Source organism: Cryptotermes secundus, unplaced genomic scaffold, assembly GCF_002891405.2.
Source record: "Cryptotermes secundus unplaced genomic scaffold, Csec_1.0 scaffold40, whole genome shotgun sequence".
Lineage (NCBI taxonomy): Eukaryota > Metazoa > Arthropoda > Insecta > Blattodea > Kalotermitidae > Cryptotermes > Cryptotermes secundus.
Genome location: NW_019730583.1, coordinates 448001 through 472249, shown reverse-complemented (window position 1 = coordinate 472249; position 24249 = coordinate 448001). Strand labels below are relative to the sequence as shown.

At 40.3% G+C, this 24249-nt stretch overlaps 1 protein-coding gene across 1 annotated transcript in view; it reads right to left on the bottom strand.

Moving 5' to 3' along the window:
- Positions 1–23855, bottom strand: part of LOC111866322 (putative mediator of RNA polymerase II transcription subunit 12) — a 47349-nt gene extending 23494 nt beyond the window's left edge. The window contains exon 1 of the mRNA XM_033752200.1: positions 23813–23855. Within this exon, the coding sequence (XP_033608091.1) occupies positions 23813–23821 (9 nt within the window). The 5' untranslated portion in view covers positions 23822–23855. The remainder of the gene's footprint in view (positions 1–23812) is intronic.
- Between the last annotated feature and the right edge of the window lie 394 nt (positions 23856–24249).

The following is a 24249-nucleotide window of genomic DNA, read 5'->3' as shown; positions in this document are numbered from 1 at the left end:
CTCCAAGTATAATTAGAATGATCAAGTCAAGGAGGATGAGGTGGGCAGGTCATGTAGCACGAATGGGGGAGCTGAGGGATGTTTATAGGATATTGGTGGGAAAGCCAGAAGGAAAGAGGCCACAAGGAAGACCAAGGCGTAAGTGGGTGGACAATATTAAAATGGATCTTAGAGAGATACGATGAGAAGTTATGGATTGGATAGATCTGGCTCAGGATAGGGATCAATGGAGGGCTCTTGTGAACACAGTGATGAACCTTCGGGTTCCATAAAATCCTGGGAAATTCTTGAGTAGCTGCACAGTTGGCGGCTCCTCCAGAATGGCTCAGCTCCATGAGTAAGTAAGTAAGTAAGTAAGTAAGTAAGTAAGGCAAATTGTTTTTGTTCTTCAGGCAATCATCTCATAGACACACGAATGAGGGAAAAGTTCGAGAAACAGCTTTAGAAATGAAATGAATGGCATCTGCAACAGTCGTAGATGTGACATTAAGATTTAGGTTTTCGAAGTATGAGTAGGTTTGAACCCAAGATCTTTCAGAATTCGGTTTAATTTCCTGATACATGTTTTCGCAAGTAAGACTGTTCTCGGCTGTATATGGCTAGGATAATCTTAATGAGAAGATACTTGTAACACAGGAAATAGAATAGATCATTTCCGTTATTTACTGCATCAGGATTCATACCACTTAACGTCCATAATCTGGAAAGGCGGTGAGCAAATCGGCGTTTTGGAGGCTACAGCAATGGTTTGTTAGGAATCTGTGTTCAGTCATTCCCACGGAACTCTCTTTCTCTGTCTTGGCCATCACCACTTTTAAACCGCTTTCAAGTGGAACTGAGGAGCGGCACTGAATAAAAACGTAAGAGGTTATTATTAATCTTTTGAAGAAGAAATAAAATTGCATGGGCTCGAATCCCAGAACAATTTTCTGTGCATTGTTCTACATATATATGGTCACTATTAACAATTTTACTTTTAACCCTATGAAGACCCATGACAGGTTTCTTTACGAAGATACATTTTGCATTTTGAAGACTTACACCTGTGTAATTTAGAAGCCAAGGCCGCGCCATAGCTCAAGCGGTTAGTCGCTGGCTACCCACCGCGGCGGCCCGGGTTCGATCCGGGTATGGTCAAGTGGGATTTATGGTGGACAAATTGGTGCTGGGGCGGGTTCTCCCCGAGTACTTCGGTTTCCCTTGCCAATCTTCATTCCACCAAGTTCTCCATCTTCATAATCCCCCGGGGCATGTTACAATAGGCCAATCAGTGGCCGTCGTGTCGAGTGAACCCAGATGATCTCCACTCCCCACTAAGCGAATTTAAAAAAGAAAAACAAAAGTAAGTTAGTAGCCAAACATCATGGCGCTTCCAAATTCCAGAGCGCTTCTGATTGCAAAAGTTGATCTCCTCATTATACTTCGATTTGTTACATTTAACATTGAGGTGGTACTCACTTTTTATACTGACCAATCAATTTCTTCCTCTACCGCTTGGGCATCATGTATTTGTCACAACATGAATAGCTTATTATNGGATCTGGCGTCATATCCCAGTGGGGGTTTTTAAGAGAACAGATGGGAGGCAAGTCTTGGAAGCCTCTCTGGTCAAGTGGGATTTGTGGTGGACAAAGTGGCGCTGGGGCAGGTTTTCTCCAAGGACTTCGGTTTCCCCTGCCAATCTTCATTCCACCAATTGCTCCACAATCATCCTCACCTATCATCTGGGGCTGGTACAATAGGCCAGAAGTGGCCGCAGTACAAGGGACTTAGTCCCACCCCACTAGCAATAATAATAAATCCCTGCGCGTGGTGTATTGTTGTTAGCTATCACATTACAGGATACTCCAAAACTCTTGTTCTGAACACATGCGATGAAGAGTTTACATCTGTGATGTCATGTTACATTCCAAAGAAGTCCTTCATTTCTGATGCATATCGAAAGTTAAGTATATTTTATAAGTATACTATACTTTAAACTGAACTAAGCAGCAATGTTCTTTATCTTGTATAACTTGCCGACACATATTAATTACAGTTGTTTTGATATCAGTCCTGAAGTTTGAATGATTACGTCACAGAATCTTAAAATGGGGGAGAAGTTGGTTTCAAAGTCTGAAGTCGTACAGGAAGATGGAAGAGAATAATAATGTTTATTTTTATCTTGCCATTAAAATTTTTTACCTCAAAAATACTTTCCTGAAACTTATTTACTTTACTTCCCCTATCCCAAAAATTATACAAGGAGTGCTTCAAGATTACGCTCACGAGAAAATAAATCTTAAGTGGGGACTCAAGGAAGTGAAACTCTTATTTTAAACTAAATGTTAAAAGGATGACTCTGTTGAATTGGCCACAGGGTTCCACTAAATTATGTTTACTTAAATATCTATACATACCACAAGTCAGTACATAAAAGAAGGAGCTTATAATTACTAGCTGTTTGTTTCATAAAATAAAGAAGCATTAAGAAAGTTTCGAATTTGTAACATTTGACTCAAAGCGACGAAAAATATGTTCGGCTTCTAACTATATGTCACACAGAATAGAGAATTTTATGTAAAAGAAAAACACTTTCTCGCAGGCATATTTGAACTAAAAATTGAAATTCGTTAATTAGTTTCGAAACGCATGAACGGCCAGACAATCGCGACCTTCTCAGTATGCGTTTGTGTAAAGAAAGCACAGCAGTTGGAAAAAAAGCTACAGTTATATAAACGTATAACAGAGTTTTGTGGTGTTGACTCGAAAACTCTTTATCCCTGACAAATATTTCATATTCCGACCATGAAGAGAACTTTAACAAAGCAGGAGTTTTAAAATGAAGCCTCCATAATCTTCACAGAAGATGATGATTATACATTCAAATGTGTTATGGTTATCCTCGACCTTGCACTTGTTCATGATCCTGATGATAGGCCTGTTTCTCCCACGCCCTTGTGAGGAGCCGAAAACACTGTGTGTTGCATGTCACGACTCTAGGAGTAATGCTAGCAGAAAGAATTGGAGAGCGGTGTTTTCTTCTTAAAAGCTACAAGCACAATAGGCGATTGCAGTCAAGATAAATCAAGTCAGACTCACTAAAATGCTGCTATTAGTTCATCAAAATTTGCAACCCAAGCAACAGTCATTAACAAAGCAATATCGTTTACACGATTAGAAGGCCACATCATAGCTCAAGCGGTTAGTCGCTGGCTTCCCACCGCGATGGGCCGGGTTCGATCCCGGGGACTGGTGAAATGGGATTTGTGGTGGACAAAGTGGCGCTGGGGCAAGTTTTCTCTGAGTACTTTGGTTTCCCCTGCAAATTTTCATTCCACCAAATTCTCCATCATCATAATCGCCTGGTGCAGGCTACAACAGGCCAATCAGTGACCGCCGTGCCGAGTGGACCCAGTTGGATTCCACCCTCCACTATGCGAATACACGATTAGAAAAAGAGAATAGTTAAGATTCCAGTATTTTACTTTGCACATAATTTTGATACGATCTGTCAAACTGTATCAGTCGAGTCAAGTGGAAAGGGTCTACTTTTAGAACATCTTAGTCAGCCTCGATTCGTCTTGACTAGATTCGGTGAGTGGGCTTACCAATCTGCCGTCTTTAGTCCAATCAGATCGAATTAGTCTGTCTCACCAAATTTCTTCAATGCCAGGCATATCTGTGTTGCTGACAATTCCTCTATACCTCTTGTCGAGACGAGTGAAGCTGAGGGTCTGCCTCTCAGTCATCTTAATAAGTGAGATCGAATGCGACACGATTTGGCGATTCAGGTGCTGTGCCAAAGGACTTAAAGTTCATTGCAGGAGCTGTGCATAGAAATGCCTGTAGCAAACGAACTACGTGCTCATGGCCTAAGGAATGTTCCAGATATGCTCCTCTTGTCTATCTGGCTCTAAGCTTGACTGCTACTCATTAAATCTATTACTGAAACTCTTCCTTCAAGCTGTAAACCAATACAATTTTCTTGCTTTATATTCAAGATGTGATGGCGTTTCAGTCCTTTGAAATATTCTACGATATGTTCCTTTGTCTCAATTCCATGAAAAAATTTATGCTTAAGAAGGTAATAGTTACTGTGTTAGCCAAGAAATTATATTTATTTATTTTTTCGCGCCGTGTTGTGAGTAATGTGTACTTTGTGACTCTCAACACAGCAAATGACTAAAAGAAGTTCATTACGGCGTTCATAACAGCCCGCTATTGGTCCCTGTCCTCAGCCAGTCATCTCCAGTCCACATTGTCACATCCTCATATACTTCAATACTATTCTCTCTGATTTACACCTCTTTTCTCTATGGCTCTACAGCCCTTTGAACCTTCGCCACTTTTCCAGAGTCTTCATTCTGTACACAGTCGATAGGACTGCTTGGACGGGCGAACAGCCCGTCGCAAGGCCGCTACGTACACACAGAACAAAACAAGCACAAAATAAACGCATACAAACATCTACGTCTTGAGTGGGATTCGAACCCACGATCCAAGTGTTCGAGCGAGCGAAAACGGTTCATGCCTTAGACCGCGCGGCTACTGCGGTCTGCTGTTGTGCGCTTTAGTTTCTAGAAGTCAGCTTCAACATCATCACTCATAGACCATAACTAAATTCTCTGTGCAGTTTTGCAAGGCGTCTTTAAGAAACAAATAAACTTGGACCATTAGACAACTTAAAACCAAGCCTCTTAAGAAACAGTGACGTTTTACATTTACAGTATAGTCTTGATTGCACACTCTCCCCACCAGTGCAATCTCCTTAGCGGTACCATAAAGCTTCCTGAATGCGTGTGCATCCCACAGAGGAATGCCGCTGACGGGTCGACTTGCTGTTAAGTGTGTCAGACGGTATTTCCACAGAAACCTGTTCCATGGCGGAGATTTCTACTGTTCGGCCCGCGCAATAAATTATCAGGTGAAAATACTGGTTGCGTGGAATCCCGAAACAGTAGTGTCAGGACTACTCAAGTGTGATGATGTTGTCCTGCTCGCTCTCTGCAGTGTTGTTACCACTGATCTTATTCAAACACTTCCGACTGCTGAGGTCAGCAGCCCTGAAATATGACGTGATTTGATAATGTCTAGTCACCTAATCGTGATGTCGCTGCGTGGTAACTTTCTCTACCTATCCTGTTATCTTAATTACGCAGTTATCAATTAACTTTTTTTATGTTTTCAAGCATAGGTCCTCACTTATTCATTTTCTGACCTGTCAGTTCGTGACTGAGGAAGCCGAGTTCAGCAACAGCAGTTTCAAATTACAAACAGCGTGTGTTTCTAGCTACCCTTCGCCACACATTTCTCTCTCTCTCTCTCTTTATGGTATGGCTCTACAGCCCTTTGGACCTTGGCCATTTTTCAGTTTCTTAATCGTATACACAGTCAGTAGAATCCTTGGACGAGGGATCAGCCCGTCATAAGGTCAATACCTACACATAGAACATCACAAACAGAATAAAAGCATAGAGACATTCATGTCTTGAATGGGATTCAAACCCTCGATCCCAGTGTTCGATCGGGCGAAGAAGGTTCAAACCTTAGAACGCGCGGCCACTGTGATTATCCCACACATTTTAATGGCCCTGAAATAAAAGCAAAATGAGACTGGCGGCATATATAACACCACCGGGAGATTTGAGAAATTCAGGCAGAATTTGGAAAATCTGAGAAGGAGATAGCATTTGGAACTAGGAGTAGATGGGAGATGACACTAATGTGGATTTTAAAGGAACAGGGTATGAGAGTGTAGACTGTAGACTGTAGCTTGGTAGGGTACCGTCACGGTCTCTATTGAATGTGGTAATGAAATTCGGGTACCATGGAATAGGAGAATTTATTGACGAGCTGAAAGACTATGAGCTCTTCAAAAGGGCTTTTCTTTTCGTTGGTACAGCAACTTCTATTTATATTATGTACCCTATACTACAAAAAATAGCATATTGGGATTATAGGGCAAAATTTTTAATGTATGTTTCCTAACAATTTCGTAGCATCTATATTCTTCGATATACTACGTGAAATAAATTGCTTCTTATTGTTACTTTCCCTATGGACTATTATTGAAATCGGTCAACTGTCACTAATATTTCCAATGATGAATTTGAAGGGAAAATATAAATCTCAAACAAGAAGAGTGATTGTGTGATGGAACCCTGATATTCGTTCATTCATTCATTCATTCATTCATTCATTTAACAGAAAGGTTGTTACGCGACTTCACCATGATAACAAGGGACCTTCTCTTGAGATCTGAGGTCCTTATGGTTGTGACTATGAAGGTTACTCTAGTTTTGAATGTAACACAATGTACTTTCATAGACATGTACAAATATTTCTGAGAAAAGTCTTCGCTCCATTTTCAGGGTCAAAGATAAAGATAGGGGCATATAATTGCTCCGAAACATTGCAAATAATCTACGAAAGTACACTGCGTCATATCCAATACGAGAAGAATTTTCATATCTGCTTTTGTTTTTATGTCTCCTTGGCAGTCAGTGTCGGAAATTCATATGCTTATAGAAAGTGAAACCGTGAAATAATAATTACATTCAGAACAAGACAGCTGTTTTGAAAAAGTCAACTGCAACTCTGCGAGAATTTACCCAGCGGCCAGTGTAATTACGTAGCTGTTCACACGCAGCCAGGATTCGAGTCTGAAAATGTCGATATTTCACTTTCTAGACATTGTCTCCTGTCGTGAGAGATCTACGCAGAAGCCACTCAGCTACGGAACGTGCGATCAAGTGTCGCCTGTTCCACTGCTTCAGTAGAACTTTCTATGCTTAATTAGCTTCTTACTCCTATAGCGCTCTCTTCAAATTAATGGCGTGTTTCGAAGAGTTCGGCAACTAACACATGTTTCTTTTAACACATGTAGATATCCGCATTTTGTTTTGTAATTATGCAGACAATTCCAGCGCAACTAAATCTTATGTCATTTTTTTTCTACGTTAAGACATTGAAATTCAGCGGGAAAGAAAAATCGTTTTAGTAGAATAATATTTCCTTTATAAAATTAGGTTCTCTTTGTGATTTCCTGTGTGTACCAAGATAAATCGTCATAAAAACTTATTTCCTTTTTTCTTACTATATCTTTCGACCGTAAAATATTATGGTCAGATGATGTACATAAATTACCCAAACATACACAGTCTGTAAGTACAAATCTGGCAAAATGTGGAAATATATAAACATATACATAAACTAATAATGAGATCATGTTATGTCCGAATGAATATTAAAAAGCCATAAATACAAAACAACAATATTTGTCCAAAAATCTCGAAAGTATAGAAATGCACGAATACTCTTTAGTTTGAATTCTTTTGTATAGCTTAGCATTCATTTTCTTTTATATTGGCACTACAGCCCCAATGGGCCTTTTCCATTCACTTCGGTTTTTCTTGATCTTACACATTCAGTAGGACTTCTTGGGCGGGTGATCAGCTCGTCGCAAGGCATCTACCTGTACACAAACACAGAAAAACGCACACACAAACTAAACATCCATGCCTTGAATGGGATTCGAACCCACGATCCCGGATTCCAAGCGAGGGAAGACCGTACATGCCTTAGACCGCTCGGCTACCGTGACCGGCTTAGCATTCATTACACATTCTTACATTGTCCCTTCATTTTTATGCATTGTCTTCTTTGCCAGTCCAAGTTAAAGTACTAACTTTATTATCTTTTGTACTTGTAAATCTTAAATTATCTGAATATTTAATTGAAATTTACAATAGACAATAAATCCAGTGATTAATTAATTATTAAGAAATTTCACAAAGCACTCTGGACAGCTAGAATTCCACATATATCAGAAGCTTTCTGAGATTTAATTTTCCTTAGTGATTCCTGCCAAACTTCGAACATAATATTGCATGTGTACGTGTATATCACTTAACGACCGATCACACTGGCCGCGCGGTCTAAGGCATGAACCGCCTTTGGCCGCTCGAACACTGTGGTAGTGGGTTCGAATCCCACTCGAAGCATGGATGTCTTTCTGCGTTTATTCTATAATTGTGTTCTCCTGTGTGTAGGTAGTGGCCTTGCAAAGGGCTGATCCCCCGTCCAAGGAGTCCTACCGACTGTGTATAGATTAAGAAACAGAAAAAAGCGGCCACGGTCCACAAGGACCATATAGCCATAGATATATACGTAGATATTATTTAATGATCAGAGTTGATAATTTCCCTATTTCTTCGAAACGAAAGTCGAAAGAAATAGTAACCGTAAGATAAATACTAGAAAGCAATTGTCTTCAACAAATAATAAAAATGAACGCAAAATTTAATCAAAACCATGTAACTAAAATCAAATCAGTACAAAAATCATGTCATTTTAGCTACTTTGGCAAAGATGGCCGAATAGTCGAACAAATTATTCAAAGGTATTAAATGAAAATCAGTCTTTGAGGCTTTCAATTCTATAATAAACCACTTAAAACATACAACCTTAGTTTCTGGTCTATTTAGTAACAGTGGCATATGCCAACAATTGCCTTAGAATATGTGAGTCACATAGGAAGGAACTTTGAAATCGGGTACGAAGAACATACACGTACAAGTGACATTAAGAGCAAAAACCCAGAAATTTTTGAGCACAGACTAGAAAAGGAACATTTGTTCTGTCCTCTGAAGATACGTTAAAAACATTTACTACATCAAAAAAAAAAGGATATTACTTTAATACATTTAAGAATGTCATACACAGTCAAGTGACTGAGTGTGACTGTAGACGGGATTTGGATTGGTGACTCAATTTATTGCATAGCGCGTGTCTTCACTTTACAGTTCACTATTACACACATACACTAATGTTCACAGTCATGTCTTAACTGCCGTTGTTTGGTAGCGGCTTCCAATGTTGGGCGTTCCCCTTCGTCTGTGTTCCCGAACTGTCCCCGACCTCAGCTACCAGCTTCTAACAGCAACAACTCACAAAGACTGAATCCCAGCTGTTCTCTGACTGCTACTGCTAACTGGTCTTGGTTAAAACACCTCGGCACGGACTGCTGTGTTCTCTCGTTGCCGTGTAAATATGCTTCTTTGCGGAGCCGTTACTTAGTAATGGCTGCTATGGTTTCATGTTTCGCAGTCTTGCATAGCAACAGGTCTACATGCCACAATGGGTTCTAGTTCGGATGACTGGATTTATGAACACTTCGGTCACAAACTCTCTCTCTCTCTTAATTACAAGTAATACAGCGCTATCACTGATATGGAAAATTTACAGTCCATTGCTGCACACGCACTGGGATTCTCATTTACCACTATTCGTCTCCTAGCAACATATCTCAACACAGAAACTAGCACTTCAAATCACTATAAAGTCTTCTTGTTATTTCTTCTACAATCACTTTGGAGATTCGGAAATAAAAATTCTTCTGGACTCACTCCTTCAGCTTACGACTGACTCGTAACTGACTTGAACGAATTTTGTCACTCATAAAGCCGCGGAACGGACATGCACCTACAGTAAACACGTATAACGTGATCGCTATCCAGCCAGTCTATTGGTGCGTCGGTCCGGATCTACAGAAAACACAGCTTCCTCTACTGTTGCATGTTAGACCGTGTATACAGAACGGTTACCTAGCAACGTGTTGATCAAGTCCGTTATAAGATATGTACATTACATTATATTAGATGACTATTTTAAGAAGGTAATATGTGTATGTATATAGAACTATATGCGTGTGTGTATATAAATGTTGGCATATTTTCCGATATTAAAAGTCCGATGTAAGACGTCATCATCCGGCCGTCAGACAACAGCTCCATCTAGATAAAACAAGTGTTTGCACTCCGAATACAAGTACCGGCTAGTCACATTCCAGCAATACCAATACAGAAGTCTTGCCTTCAAAGATGCGCGTTGTATTACAACAGCAATTGAAATCCTACCCTCAACTCCAAAAATAATATATTTTTGTTAATATCGAAGGATGAGGTGAGACAGTCCATTTGGTACGTCGGCCACTAATTAGCTTATTGTACCATCCCCGGATTATAGATGAGTGTGGAATATTTAGTCGAATGAGAATTGCCAGGGGTAACCGAAGTACTCGGAGAAAACCTTCCTCAGTCCCACCTTCTCCACCACAAATCCCGCATGACCTGACCTGGGATCGAAACCCGGCTGTCGCGGTAGGAAACCGGCGACTAACCTCCCGAGCTATATTGCATTCCCCTCCCCCCCGCAAATCTAACTTTATAACTCCTAAATCTTGGAACAATTTGAAAAATTATAATTCTCGGATCAATCTTCGAGGGCTCAGTACATCAGTACATCGGTTCTTGTCTCCAAAGTCGTACGTTGAAGTCCATCAGTAAGTAAAATTCCATCATCAGCCCGTGTTAATTTCATTGTATTGCTAAACCTTGATAACTTCCAGCTCTAGGCACTCATCAACAGTAAACTGCTAGGCGCATTTCCAAGTAAAAAAGACGAAAAATGTAAAGCTTAATTTTAATAATTTAACACTGATTGACAAAGAGAAGACCGCCTCTGTGGTCTATTGGTCAGCGTTCCTGGCTACAGATCCAGAGGTCCGGGTTCGATTCCTGGCGCTACTAGATTTTGTCGGAGAACTAGTGTGTCTGGAACGGGGTCCACTCAGCCTCGTGATGATAATTGAGGAGCTATTTCAAGGAAATAGAGGCTCCGGTCTAGAAAACCGAAATTATCGGCCGTGGGGATCCGTTGCGCTGACCACGCGACACCCTCTATCCGCAAAAGTTGGAAATAAACTTCGCCGACAAGCGGCGGTCGCTCGGTCGGTATGGTTCGCTTGAGGAGTGAAATCACGGAGTTTACTTTTTGTTTTTTAACAAAGAAAACTGTAAACGGAATTGAAGGAGTAACAAAGAATTTGTAGTGCCAAATTAAATAAAATATTAGAGCTAAATTGTAAATATATAAATCCATACATAATAGGATTCTTATGTTTTGGACAAATACTGGTATTTAGTATTTACGTCTCTGTAAAATGAAGTCGATTCCGGCAGGATTTCATTAGTTTATCCAAATATTTGTCCATGTCCACTGTTTAAGACGTCCATCCTTGTAGCCCATATGTATTTGGCCAATTTGTGTGCGACGCCTAATGATGATTGTTTACGGTCGAAACATGTAGTGTCATTGAAAGTAAAGAAGAAGAAGACATTCTGAATGCAAGTTAATTTGACGTCTTATATTATGGCCTATGGAAACAACTGTTTTCTTCCTCCTGCGGAACTAATTATATTGAGTCATTTTGTTTTCTCTCATAATAAAGCCGGGCTATGGACACGATGAATGATAAAAATGACAGTCATTATAGATAATAAAATTATATCCATTGCAGCAAACACATTTAATCTGTTTCGTGTCAGAGAAAGTTCTATTAGCTGCTATCCTTCGGCATGTCTGAATGCGTGAAAGAAGGCGTCCCATTCGTGATTATTCCTTCTCAATTAAATTCGTGTTAAGAAACCAATTCTTATGTGTATTTTAACTGAGCGACATTCTTCGAATACGAATTAGGTTTTGGCATCAAATTGTGGCCTCCAGAAATTTCCGTCCAGCAAAATAAGTATAATGCTTAGGTACAGAAGATGATACAGAAGTGAGACAGTAAATTAAATACAGAGTGTCCGTAAATGATTGATGAACTTTTAATTTGTTATACTAAGTTAAGTATTACAGCTGTACAGTTGTAACCAGTGTAATTTTAATGACAACCTCTGAGAGTGTTACATATCCTGAAGATGCTCAATGTGAGTTCCATTCGTGACCCGACAAATGTCCTGCATGTATTCCAGTCCATCCCGTATCCTTTCAGACATGTTCCTAACAGTTGTCTCGAGAGCTGCGGCAATTCCCAACTTCAATTCTTCAATATCCAGTGGTAGAGGTGGCACAAACGTTTGTTCCTTTACATAACCTCACAGAAACACGTCAGATGACCCGCTGAAAACTGGTACAAAAATTTGTTTTCGCTTACACAATCGCGAAAAAGCTCCTCTCTGTGGGAGACGCCATTTCCGAAAATTGCGGAATCTGGAGTTAATACGGACATACACTGCCAATTTTGAAATCTCTGAGAATTTTACTTTCGGCTCATGACGGTTATATGTGGGTATGGTTTGTAGTTTCCTAGTATTTTATCCCCGAAAATGTATCAATCATTTACGGACAAGCTGCATTTCGACACAGCCAGAAACTCAACAATGAACAATTAATATTCGCTTTAACCGCAATTATTATACACAACAAACCACACTTGGTGTACAGAATGTACATATTCCTAGCTCACTCCAATTCTTCTGATAAACTCATGTTGCCGGGTGGTGGCCTTCTTGAAGAGCTAGTAGATACTCAGCTAACAAAGAAATTCCACACTTTTATGGAATCCGAAAAGTTGTTACTGTGTTCTGAAGACCCCCTGAATCCACTCCACATACTCACACCCTATTACTATCAGTTTCAGTAGTACTGCGTCATCTACGCCTTTGTCTTCCAACTGGCCCCTTCCCTTAGGTTTTATGAACATTTCTTAAGAACCCTATGCGCGCTACATGTCTCATCCATCTAAGTCTCTTTGATTGTATCATCTAAGTAATATCTGGTGTAGCGTGTGAATTATGAAGATCCTCATATGATTTTCTTGAGTACCCTTATCACTTGCTAATTTTGAAGTATAAGCACCCTCCTCAGATGCCCGTTATTGAACACCCTCAACCAATGTTCTTCCCTTAAGCTCTGGGGCTAGGTTTTACATGCACACAATCGAACCGGGTGATGGACCCCTTTCCACGAAGTGTATTGTTCTGGGCAATTTATAAAAGACCTCATATCTCCCTAAGAAATATTTTTGTAAGTAAAGGCCCTGTGTGTGTATCCTTAAAATATTGGAACATTGCGTGAAAGTCTTGCTGGAAAGTTCGTCGTAACGAAACCCTCACGAAGACTACAACAGCCTTCAAGATTTTAACAACGTTCTATCTTCTTGGAGATAAAGCCATATGAAATATTGAAAACACAGGGACGGTTCGGTAGAACACGTCATTCTGATGGTTACCTGCTTCCTGTTGTTTTTATTATTATGTTTCGACCTGGAAAATGGAGGCAACTTTTCCTCCAAAATTCCGGTTGACTTTCAACAGAAGGCACAGAGACAGAAATCTTCGTAACCTCCTCTCTGCAAACTTCAGATCCTTCAAGGTCAGAGTTTTGACACAGATACAGAGCTAGAATAGCAAAGGATTTCGAAATTCTGTACCATCATAGATCCTTAAAACAATGTAAAAATTTTGCTGGTTCTATTTTTCGACATAACCGAAATGTACACACAGCGCCTGGTGCTGCATAAATCAAGAAATTATGAGGAAAATGCCATTCGGCAGAACGTCTAAGGGTGAAACTTCGTTGGAAATCCCTGATTTAAGTAAAGTTGTAACTCACTAATTTTACACCAAATGTTATTATTGGACCACGACCTGGACCAGTCCATTCGTCCATATGCTTTTAGTATCTACTTTTTTTTAGTACCTGTTTATTTACATCCTACTCTATAAAATACGAGTATTAAGTAAATTTAGTAGTCGATACAGTCAATGTAGGTGCTGCTGGCCAATGCCGGAGTCTCTACTTGACCTCTATGTTATTGTTCCACTTCTTAGTCTAGACCGGTTTCAGCGAGTTCACCCACATATATTTTGTGCACGTGTATTATGCTTAGTAACACCAGAGACGAAATGAAATTAAGAGTGTGAAAATACTTGTTCGGGGTTGGAAGTTTAGCTTAATTCACAGTTGACTCAATAGAGATGATTCGACAACGGAAAGGAGGAAACATTCACAACATGGAGCCTGATAGTTTGTACATTTCTGTTGGTGACGTGTTTACATCGCGAATCTTCATAAGGGAGGAGGATGCATAAATTATGGAGGATGATGAAATGCGTAGTAAGGACGTAGATGCGGCCGCGTCATAGCTCAAGCGTTTAATCGCTGGCTTTCCACCGCGGCGGCCAGGTTTCCATCCCGGGTCTGATCAAGTAAGATTTGTGGTGGGCAAAGTGGCGCTGGGGCAGGTTTTCTCCGAGTACTTCGGTTTCCCCTGCCAATCTTCATTCCACCAATTGCTCCACAATCACCCTCACCTATCATCTGGGGCTAGTGTAATAGGCCGGAAGTGGCCGCAGCCCAAGGGACTTAGTCCCACCCCACTAGCATAAAAAAGGACGTACATGTATACATTGTGCATTTAATAGCGGNTATTATTTCAGGAGTAGAAATTATTCCGAAATTTGTATTACTAATTATGAATATAATTTTTTTTAAATGAAGTGTGATTTAGAATATTTCGAATATAAGCCGCACCCCAGTTTTCCTCTTGAATTTTTGGCAAAAAAATGTACGCCCTATACATGCGTAAATACGGTATTTCCTGAACAGTGCTTATTAAAATGTCTTCAAGTAATGAAGTTAAATGAGCCGCGCGGTCTAAGACATGAACTATCTTCACCCTCTAGAATTCTTGGATCTTGGGTTTGAAACCCATTCGAAGTATGAAAGTGTGTATGTGTTTATTCTGTGTTTGTGTTGTCCTGCGTGTAGGTAGCGACCTTGAGACAGGTTGATCCCCCGTCCAAAGATTCTTACCGACTGTGCATAGAATTAAAAAATTGAAAAAGCGTTCAAGACCCAACAAAAGGCTGTAGAGCCATTGATGAATGAATGATGAAGATAAATTAAGATCTTTTTATAGCTACACACTACCCTAACAGATAGAAATGGTCTTCTCTTTTGTTGGAAAATTCTGTACATTTTGATTAAAGATGCATTTATGCACTTCTAGGTAAACCTATTCATTCATGTACGTGGAAGCTTTCTTTAATTATTATCGAATGTAAGAGGCTTCGGTAATATTTGCTTGTGCTCGGAAACTTCGATTGTTCGTTAATCTTCATGTGTGTTCGAAAGACCATAATTTATTATTGAATGTACAAGTTCTGAAATGCACCCTTAGTGTATCAATTTGCATTTAATTACTTCTGAATCCGCAAGACGTACGGAAAAATTGTTACTGACCTAAAATTTGAGCTTTACTCTTTCTCTGCGTGGATTTTTCGAAACATTTGTCGATTTGAGGGTCTTAAGTATTTAAAATGTTATATTAGAGACATGCGCAGAACCGTATTAAGTCTTAATATACTCGTAAAACGTAAGTTATTTTTGTGCAATTATAATAAAGATTGAAATGTACGACGATAAATTTTAGTATAAATTTGCCGATATCAAATTTTATTAAAATTACATTCATGGTGTTCGAATTTCTTCATGTGTACAGACAGAGGCGTGAACTTATTTAATAGGCTCTTTGCAGGGTTGCGAAAAAGCCTAAAGCTCTTTGGAAACGGGTGGAAAGAGATCTTTACAAGAACATGCGAGAAATGTCGCAGACAATTGAGATGTAAAAATATTACTATACTGAACTCACGCAACGACCGATTAGCAGCACTCGTACATATTGTCTGATGGAGAAATAGGTACAATTTCTCTTTACTCTTGAGATGAAACCTTAAAGGCACAAGAAGCAAACAGCTCCAGTCCAGAGGCTTGGTGCGTCGACAGGTGGAAAGTAAGGTGCGGCATCGGTGAAATCGTTGAGGAGCCCAGTATGTATTGAACTTTCTCGGAAGTAAACCTCACTGAACTTTCTTCGGCCTTAAACTTTACAGGAGAAGCGTTTGTTTACTAACGCAGTACTACACCTATGGTCTGCGACAATTTTCGACTTCGCCTGTGCAGCGTTTAACTGAACTGAGGTGGATGTGTATCTACCTCCGGAGGACAGCCTTGAGTTCAGATTTTACCATGAACGCCGGCGAATACACTTAAGAAAGAGACATTCCTTTCTTTTTCACAGGAGTCATGGCCTAGTAGTTATTCTGCAGAGTAGTAACTTATGTGTGCAAATTAATTTGATGTTCAATGACTCGGATGTTTGCCCATAGATTGTGCTCACGCTTATGGGTTTATTCTGGTGCTCATAATATCTAACTTATCGGAACTGGTAGTTGCTTAGCCATTCGAGGAAATCTTCGCCTATTACGGAACCCGTACGTTCAATGCCATGTCCTCAAATATACTTCCGTAGTCTCTGTCCTGGATTAGATGAATGTAGTCTATATCGTACATCATAACTTATTTCAATTTTAATAGTGTCCTATCACCTATGCTCAGGTCTTCCAAATTCTCTATTCCCTTCAGGTTCCCCACTTCGAATGTTGTCTCCACAAAACAAAGAACGACTGTTTCCTTACGCGCTAGTAACAATCAGATAGATATTTGTAACGGAAATGCGATATGATTCCTTGGAGACAGAGACCGGTTTTTAAATATTTTGCTAGACAATAAGTTTACGATAAAATAAAACGAAGCTATTGATTATAATACGGTGACTCCAAATTCCAAACAAAATGTTTCTATCATGTGCAATGGATTTCGAGCCATATTACCTCGGCCTTGTACTAGTTGCTTAGGTTTAATTATGAGGGGTGTGATATTACAGGGAAAGCTTTACATTTGAAAGAATTAGTCGGCTGGACCATGGTCTCATTAGCAAGGGATGTGACGGTATGACTCCACCAGTCGAACATAACCGTACACTAGGTTTTTCAGGAAGGTGAAAAGTGCAGCCCCTCTGGATTTTATCCCGGGACGTGACAGACGAGGCCTCCCTTGTAACTGCGAAAGATTCTGAACGCAGTATGGCAAGAAAGGAGAAGAGAGTCTTGTTCCAGCATTTACAATGCAGATTTACAGTATTTTAAAGCCGTACCTTAGTTCAGGTGATTAGCTGTCGGCTTCCCACTGCGACGACCCGGGTTAGATCCCAGGTTAAGTCATGTGGGATTTGTGGTGAACAAAATGGCACTGGGTCAGGTTTTATCCTAGTACTTCAGGTTCCCCTGCCAATTCTCATTCCACCAAATACACCACACATCATCTATCATCCGGAGCTGGTACAATAGGCCAGTCAGTGTCCTACGTTCCAAGTGGACACAGTCTCACCCCACCCCAAGAAACTAAAACTAACTAATTACAGTATTTTAGGCTTGTTTGACTTCATTCATACCTTGGTCGGTTACTATTTATACTTTTGAGGAACCGTACTCCACGCTTCCGCCATTCTTTGATGCTGTCACTCAATACACGTGCATCAAGAGGAGTCTGTGACTGTGGCGGTTTCCAAGGACTCTCCTACGCACTACACGTCCCAGACGCCGCACCAACCAAGTGCAGACAATATCCCTCGGCCACTGTGAGCCCATTTCACTGAATTAGGCTTGGGAATCGGAGTTGGGGATAAGGGGTGCAACAGCCAAAACAGTGGGTTTTTTTTCGTTTTAATGTTTTTTGATGTTCTTGTAATTTTTGTTGAACATTGTCTTAGAAAATGACGTTATATTAGTGAGTAAAAGTGTGTTTTCATTTAAATAAAGTAATATCAAGGAGAGGCATGGTTAGCTGGGTTGAATAATAATGTCAATAAGAACAAAAAGAAAAACAGAAAAATTAAGAACTGATGGGAAAGAAATAGAACAAGTTGACTCCTTCACTTACTTGGGAAGTATTGTGATAAGTGATGATGAAAGTGAAGAAGATTTTAGAGTGCGGATTAGAAATGCAAATGGAGAATTTATTAAACTATATCCTATATGGAAAAATAAGATAATTTCCAACAAAACAAAAATCCGTATATTCGACACTAATGTAAATTCAGTTTGTTTTAAGCATGTCAAACATGGAAAGTCGCCCAACAAATTGCTTCTTTGACTGCATCTTGAACCTACGATGGCCAGACATCTTGTCTAATGAAAGTCTGTGGGCAATTACAAAACGCGAGCCAGTTACTGCTCAAATTAGAAAAAGGAAATGGCGTTGGATTGGACACACCTTAAGAAAACCAGAAGGATCAATAGAGAAAGCAGCACCAAATTAGAATCCACAGGAAGCATGAAGACGTTAAAGACCAAGGAAGACATAGAGAAGATTTGCAGAAGAGGAAATAGGCAAAAAAAGACAGATCTGGAGAGAGGTAAAGAGGTTCGCAAACGACAGAATAAAATTGAACAATTTCGCATCAGTCCTATGCTCTGAAAGGAGCAACAGAAGATGATGATGATGAATTGTTTCAAATTGAGTAATATATATACCTTCATATATCTTGGTTTTAAAAATAGAAGATAACAAAAGAACTGCTGTGGTTAAAACTTCCCGCATATCATTTTGTGATCGGCATACAGATTTAGTAAAAAACAAAACAACTTATTTAATGCATGTTACATAAAAAAACGAAAATATTTTGTGCGCTTTCATTTAAATACATTTAGCTGCCAGTAGATGCATAGATGCTAACTTACTTATTCTGACCGCGCCCCTTCCAGTCACAACCGGGACAGAACATGTTCCGCTACAAAAAAATGTTTTTCGCGATCCATATTTTGCTGAGAACCCCGATTAACGCCTTTGCTATATTATCTATTTGTTGATCTATCTACCTGTCTGTCTGTCTGTCTGTCTGTCTACCTATCTATCTTCCTACCTATCTGTCTGTCCGTCCGTCTGTCTGTCTACCTATCTATCTAATTATCTATCTAGCTGTCTGTCTGTCTGTCTATCTATCTGTCTGTCTATCAATCTATATAATTATCTATCTATCTATATTTGGTTATAGAGCCCACTGTTGGACCTTGGCCGCCTTCTCAGTTTCTCGAACTTTTACACAGTCGGTAGGACTCCTTGGACGGGAGATCAGCCCGTCGCAAGGCCGCTACCTACGCACAGGACGGAAAAAACACAGAATAAACGCACACAGATATCCATGCCTCGAGTGGGATTCCAACCCACGACCTCAGTGTTCGAGCGGACGAAAACTTTTTCATACATTAGACCGCGCGGCCACTGTGATTGGCACTTTCGATATATGCTAGCTCGAATTCGAGAAAACAGTTGCAAATAAGAATATAACATTATTTCGGCATGATATGGGCCACTTTGGCACGGCTTGTGTTAGAATACCAGGCCTGAATATTATACCCCTATTACGAAGATCATCAGAATCAAATCATGGATAAGCTGTGTTCTTTTCACTCGACACCGATCAGTACAGGAACATTTTTATTTGTGCTGTATTTCGTAAATCTGCTGCATGCCTCCCACTAGCGCCCGTGTTGACAACTTCTGCCGCTCCAGTACAGTCTCGTATCCATTGTTTTTGTGGTGGCATAAGCAGCGGTTTCAATATGTGGAACGTAATTCACACGCATGAGAACAAGAAGGACTGTAAGTGTGTTGTGTCGAATCGTGGAGGGAAACCTTACCCATTGAATATGTAACGAGCTGCTGAGAGCATTAAAACCATTCGCCAGATGCGGAACTAATCATTTTTACGTGAGAGACAACTTCTAGGACCTGATTTTCACCTCCTACAGTTTTTACAAACAACGAAAGAATTCTTGTGGCACGTTTTGCAATATTTATATCTTCCAACCAGGTAACAGACATACAGAGTCAATGCGCCCCTTTCATCAACTCCACAAATCGCCCTGCCCCACTTTTGCTTCCACCGATAGGGCTTCAGGCTTGATTTAAAAAAAAAAAAGTAAACCTATTACATAAAATTCTCAACGGCGTTCTTTGCAGTTCGTTATGATGAACCACTTGTTGGGATAGCGTAGTCGGTATAGCGACTAGCTAACAACTGGACGACCGAGGGGTCGGAGTTCGAGTCCTGGTACGGTCAAGAATTTTCTCTTCTCCAAAATCGTCCAGACCGGCTCTGGGTAACCTCCTATCCAATGGATGCCGAGGGCTCTTTCCCCGGGGTATAGCGGCAGGGGCGTGAAGCTGACCATTCACCTCCAGCTAGTGCCGAGATGAAGAAAATGTGGATCTATGCATCTACTTCCCCACACGCCTTCGTGGCATAGTGCTTAACTCGTTGAACACAGGGACAACTTTACCTTTTTTTACCTTCATCTAAAATTCGGTTAAAGGTGCAGGCTATGTATGAACATGCCCATTTGAGTTCTTAAATGAAGTGGATTTAATAATGGGTAAGTATGATGTACAATCGCATTTGATCTACTACTGTTAAGAACATTCTCTCATATCGAATTTAATAAAGAAATCTGTTCACATAATTACACAGACAAACGGAGGGACAGATATGATCTTCGAAAATTATAAATTAAAACTATCACATATAAAATTTTAACAGGATAATTCCAAAGGTTCTGAAGTTAAAAAGCGACAAAGCAAAAACACTTTATTTTGTGTAATTATCTCGAATAATGTGACATTCAAGGAAAATATATATTGTGCATAAATTGAATTTATCGCATTTTCTCGACAAATTTTGTGAGAAACGTGATTTGCTCCGATAAACATTTAGAAATGTACCTGTGAATTTTGCCCAGAAATCCATATGTCTTCATCAAATTGCCCTTTATCCTTTCATGATTTTAGCTAAATCGAAATTCTTTGATAACTTGGATAGAAAGTCTCCCACATCGAATTTTAAAAGATTCTGTGCAACAGTTTAGGCTCTAATACTATGTCCCAGATAAACATGATCTCCATATAAAATAGCGTTCTTTCCTTTAAAGACACCTGAAATTATAATATCACAAATTAGAGTTCTTTATGAATATGCGAGCGAGATGCTCTCATGCCATTTCTCCACGTTCCGTAACAAGGAAGGAATGCTGCGGGAAACATAAGAGGCAGGGAACCAAAGACCCTCCTGAGCCGCATTGCATGCTACTTTAGAGGTCAGTGAGTATGTCCCCTATCATGGTTTGAGGCCTCTTTACTCTTTATTTCCGTCAATTTCTACCATGCATACACTAGAAATTCTATTTTTAAACGGGTCATATTAGGCATTTTCTTAACACTGCAAAGCAAGTAACTTAGCAGTCAAAGCACTGTTATGCATGTAAACGTGCTGACAAAAACTATAAATCATGTTCAGTTAAAGATACGTGAAATTATAACCTACCCACAGAGTTGTCACCGCACAATAACGTCGGAGAAGTGGGGAAATTTGGTCTAGAAGTCAGAACATGCATAAATGTGGATACACTATCTTGCAGTATGAACAGAACACTATTCTCTCTCTCTCTCTCTCGTTTTCATTGCGACGCACGAAATCATAGTTTTTAGACCTCTAGGCGAATGGTGAATCAACCTGCTTCCCTAGCTTGATATATCCACCTATGGCTCTAGAGCCCTTTGTTAGAATTTTGCCGCCTCTTCAATTCCTTAATCCTTTACACGGTCAGTAGGACTCCCTGGACGGGGGATCAGCCCGTCGCAAGGACGCTACCTGCACACAGGACAGCACAAACATCCATGCCTTGAGTTCCATTCGAACCCACGATCCCTGTGTTCTAGCGGGCGAAGACAGGTCATGCCTTAGACAGCGAGACCACTGTGACCGGCCAGCCTGACGCATACGAAGCTAAGAGAGTCGCAGAAACCTGTAAGGTGTAGAAACCACACCGTCATTTCCGTACAAAATATAGATATCTTATTGAGCGAAAGGAGAAAGATTTTTGATATGCATTCCTCCAGCTCTAATGGTCTAGCAGTGCAGTACTACGGTCCGCCGTTTTTCAATTACTTCATCTTTTACACAGTCGCTAGGAATCCTTGGACGGGGATCAGTCGAACTTAAGGCCGCTAAGTGCACACACAAGATGGCATTAACACAGAATAAACACACACAAATATCCATGTCTCAAGTGGGATTCGAACCCAAGATCCCAGTGTTTCAGCGAGCGAAGACCGCGCGGTCACTGCGATCGGCAGCAGAAGGATATATTTATTGAAAACGTAACCGATGTGGCAGCAGGGGGAGCAATGCTGTGTACTGTGTGTAGTCACTCACTTTTTTGTGCGACTCAGATGTAACGACATTTATCATCAGTGAACTTTGTTACACAACTGGAACCCAACATTAAGCGAATCACAGAAATATTTCGAGCATCCAATTCTGCACCTGAATGAGAAACATCAGAACTGTTAATTTAATTCGGCTATAATCATCAGAATACTATGGCTGCAGTTACTTAGATCTGGGGACTTTCCTTTCAGAGTATCAAGGTACAAGTCCAAATCGCAAACAGCTTTGTACTTAATCCGGTGCACGTGTACGCACTCACACACAGACATATTTATAGAGTAAGTAAGTAAAAGTAAAACTATCTGTGTACTAGGCCGTGGAGGCCCATAGTGTTGTGAGCTGTTGAGGTTCCCATATTGTCTAGACAATCGGCTCATAGATGGCGGCAAAGTTGTCAGCCATACGTGCCCGCTGCCCTTTACCCCCAAGAATATTCCTGGTACTCATTTCTGTTAGAGGTTGAGTAGGCCCCAGGGCCACAGTGTGGCTGGAAGGATTAGGTAAATTGAAAAATCCACCTCATCGTGATTTGATCCCGCGACTTCCCGGCTTGTAGCATAGTGCCTCAACCAACTACGCTACCGCGCGCCCCCACATTTATACAGTACACACATCTAATCTTGACACCGTGAAGAAATCAGACAATCAAAGGTTATAAAATCTGGGACACTTTTGTCAAATAGTAAAACAAGTCCCTAGATAACCAACTTCATTGAATAATTTTTTTTTTAGGAAATGGTAGTTGCTTAAATGGTCGAAAATTCTCGCAATTTTTACTGAATCAAAAGCTTTATTTACCGTATTCACAAGAGTCCGCAAACGAACGTCAAGTGAACAGCTCTTTTGTTTTGTATTCAGGATGTCCCTGCTTCAAATCTAGACGAAGAGACAGGCCATCCTGACGGAAATTCTTTATAGTTCTAACCAGTCCCTCTAGGAATTTGTAGGGATACGAGTAGTACCTTAAATTAGGCTATTATTTCCAATTCAGTATCCTCCAATCACGCTATTGTTTGACGTTATGCAATCTGAGCTATTGAAAATATCGTGAAATAAAATAAGACTAAATAAAATGCAAGAGCAAGCCACTGGATCCTATTCTGAGCCACACGAATTCAGCCTACATCTTCACACCATTTCTTTAAAATTCTTTTTAATACTAACCTTTCATTTTTCTACGCCTCCCATGTTCCATGACCTACAGCTTTTCCAGCTAAAATGTTATATGAATTCATCATTGTTTCCTTGCCTGCTACATGCCCCAACCATTCATTCTCCTTGATTTGATCACCCTAAATAGCGAAGCCGTGAACAGAGAAGTTCATGGAGGTAGCCCTAGGCCCACTGGGGCTGTAGTGCCAAGGAAAAAAAAAATAGCGAAGCCTGTTTGGTTAAGAGTGCAAATTATGAAGTTCCTCATTAGGCAACGTTCTCTGTTCTCCTGTTATTTCCCTTTATAACTCAATAATCCCATCAGCAACCTGTCTTCGAACACAACCTTTGTTCATCCCTTACGGAAAGACTAACTTCCACATCCATTCAAAATGACGGATAAAATATAGTCTTGCGTATTTTAACTTATACTTTTTTAGATACGAGAAGGAAAGACAAAGGCTCTGAACTGAATGGTAGCCAGGATTAACACGAATTTAATCTGCTGTTAATTCCTTCGTGAATAATGTAGTAATTAAAGACGTTTTTAATATATTAATCTTTTGACTGAAAACAAATATAAAGTTTCGACTTACCACAAATGTACTTTCAAAAGAATGATGCCATTGTAATGTTGATTGTCTAGTGTGAACTGAGGTGAGGTACAGATACAGCAAAAAGCATAGAAGCATGTGTTGTACTCACCCGGGGCATGTCGTCTAGAGAGACAAGAAACGTTCTCTGAGCGGGTCAGCCACACACTGCAGCCTCCACGCGCGAGATGCACCTTCATGTAGTGAGGGAGAGCTCATCCCCGCCAGTCGGCCCTCAAGGGCTCTGCTTCGAATCCAAGATTGACCGCGTTTCTCTACGCAGTGCGTAGGGCAAATCTCCCCTCGTGCGTGGTACCAACTGCAAGGATTTTGATGGTTCAAGTCAGAAGCCGTCGATATAATTAACTTCCGTGAAACATAGCTAATAATTTAATAGAATACGTACAGTGACTCAGAGTATGTTTATGTTTACGTTAAATATGTACCGATCATAGCGCAGTCAGCGCAGTGGCGGGCTGCGAACTGGGCAGCCGAGCATTATTTTCATGTAGGGTTATTCTTTCGCCCCAATTATGTCTAGAAACATTC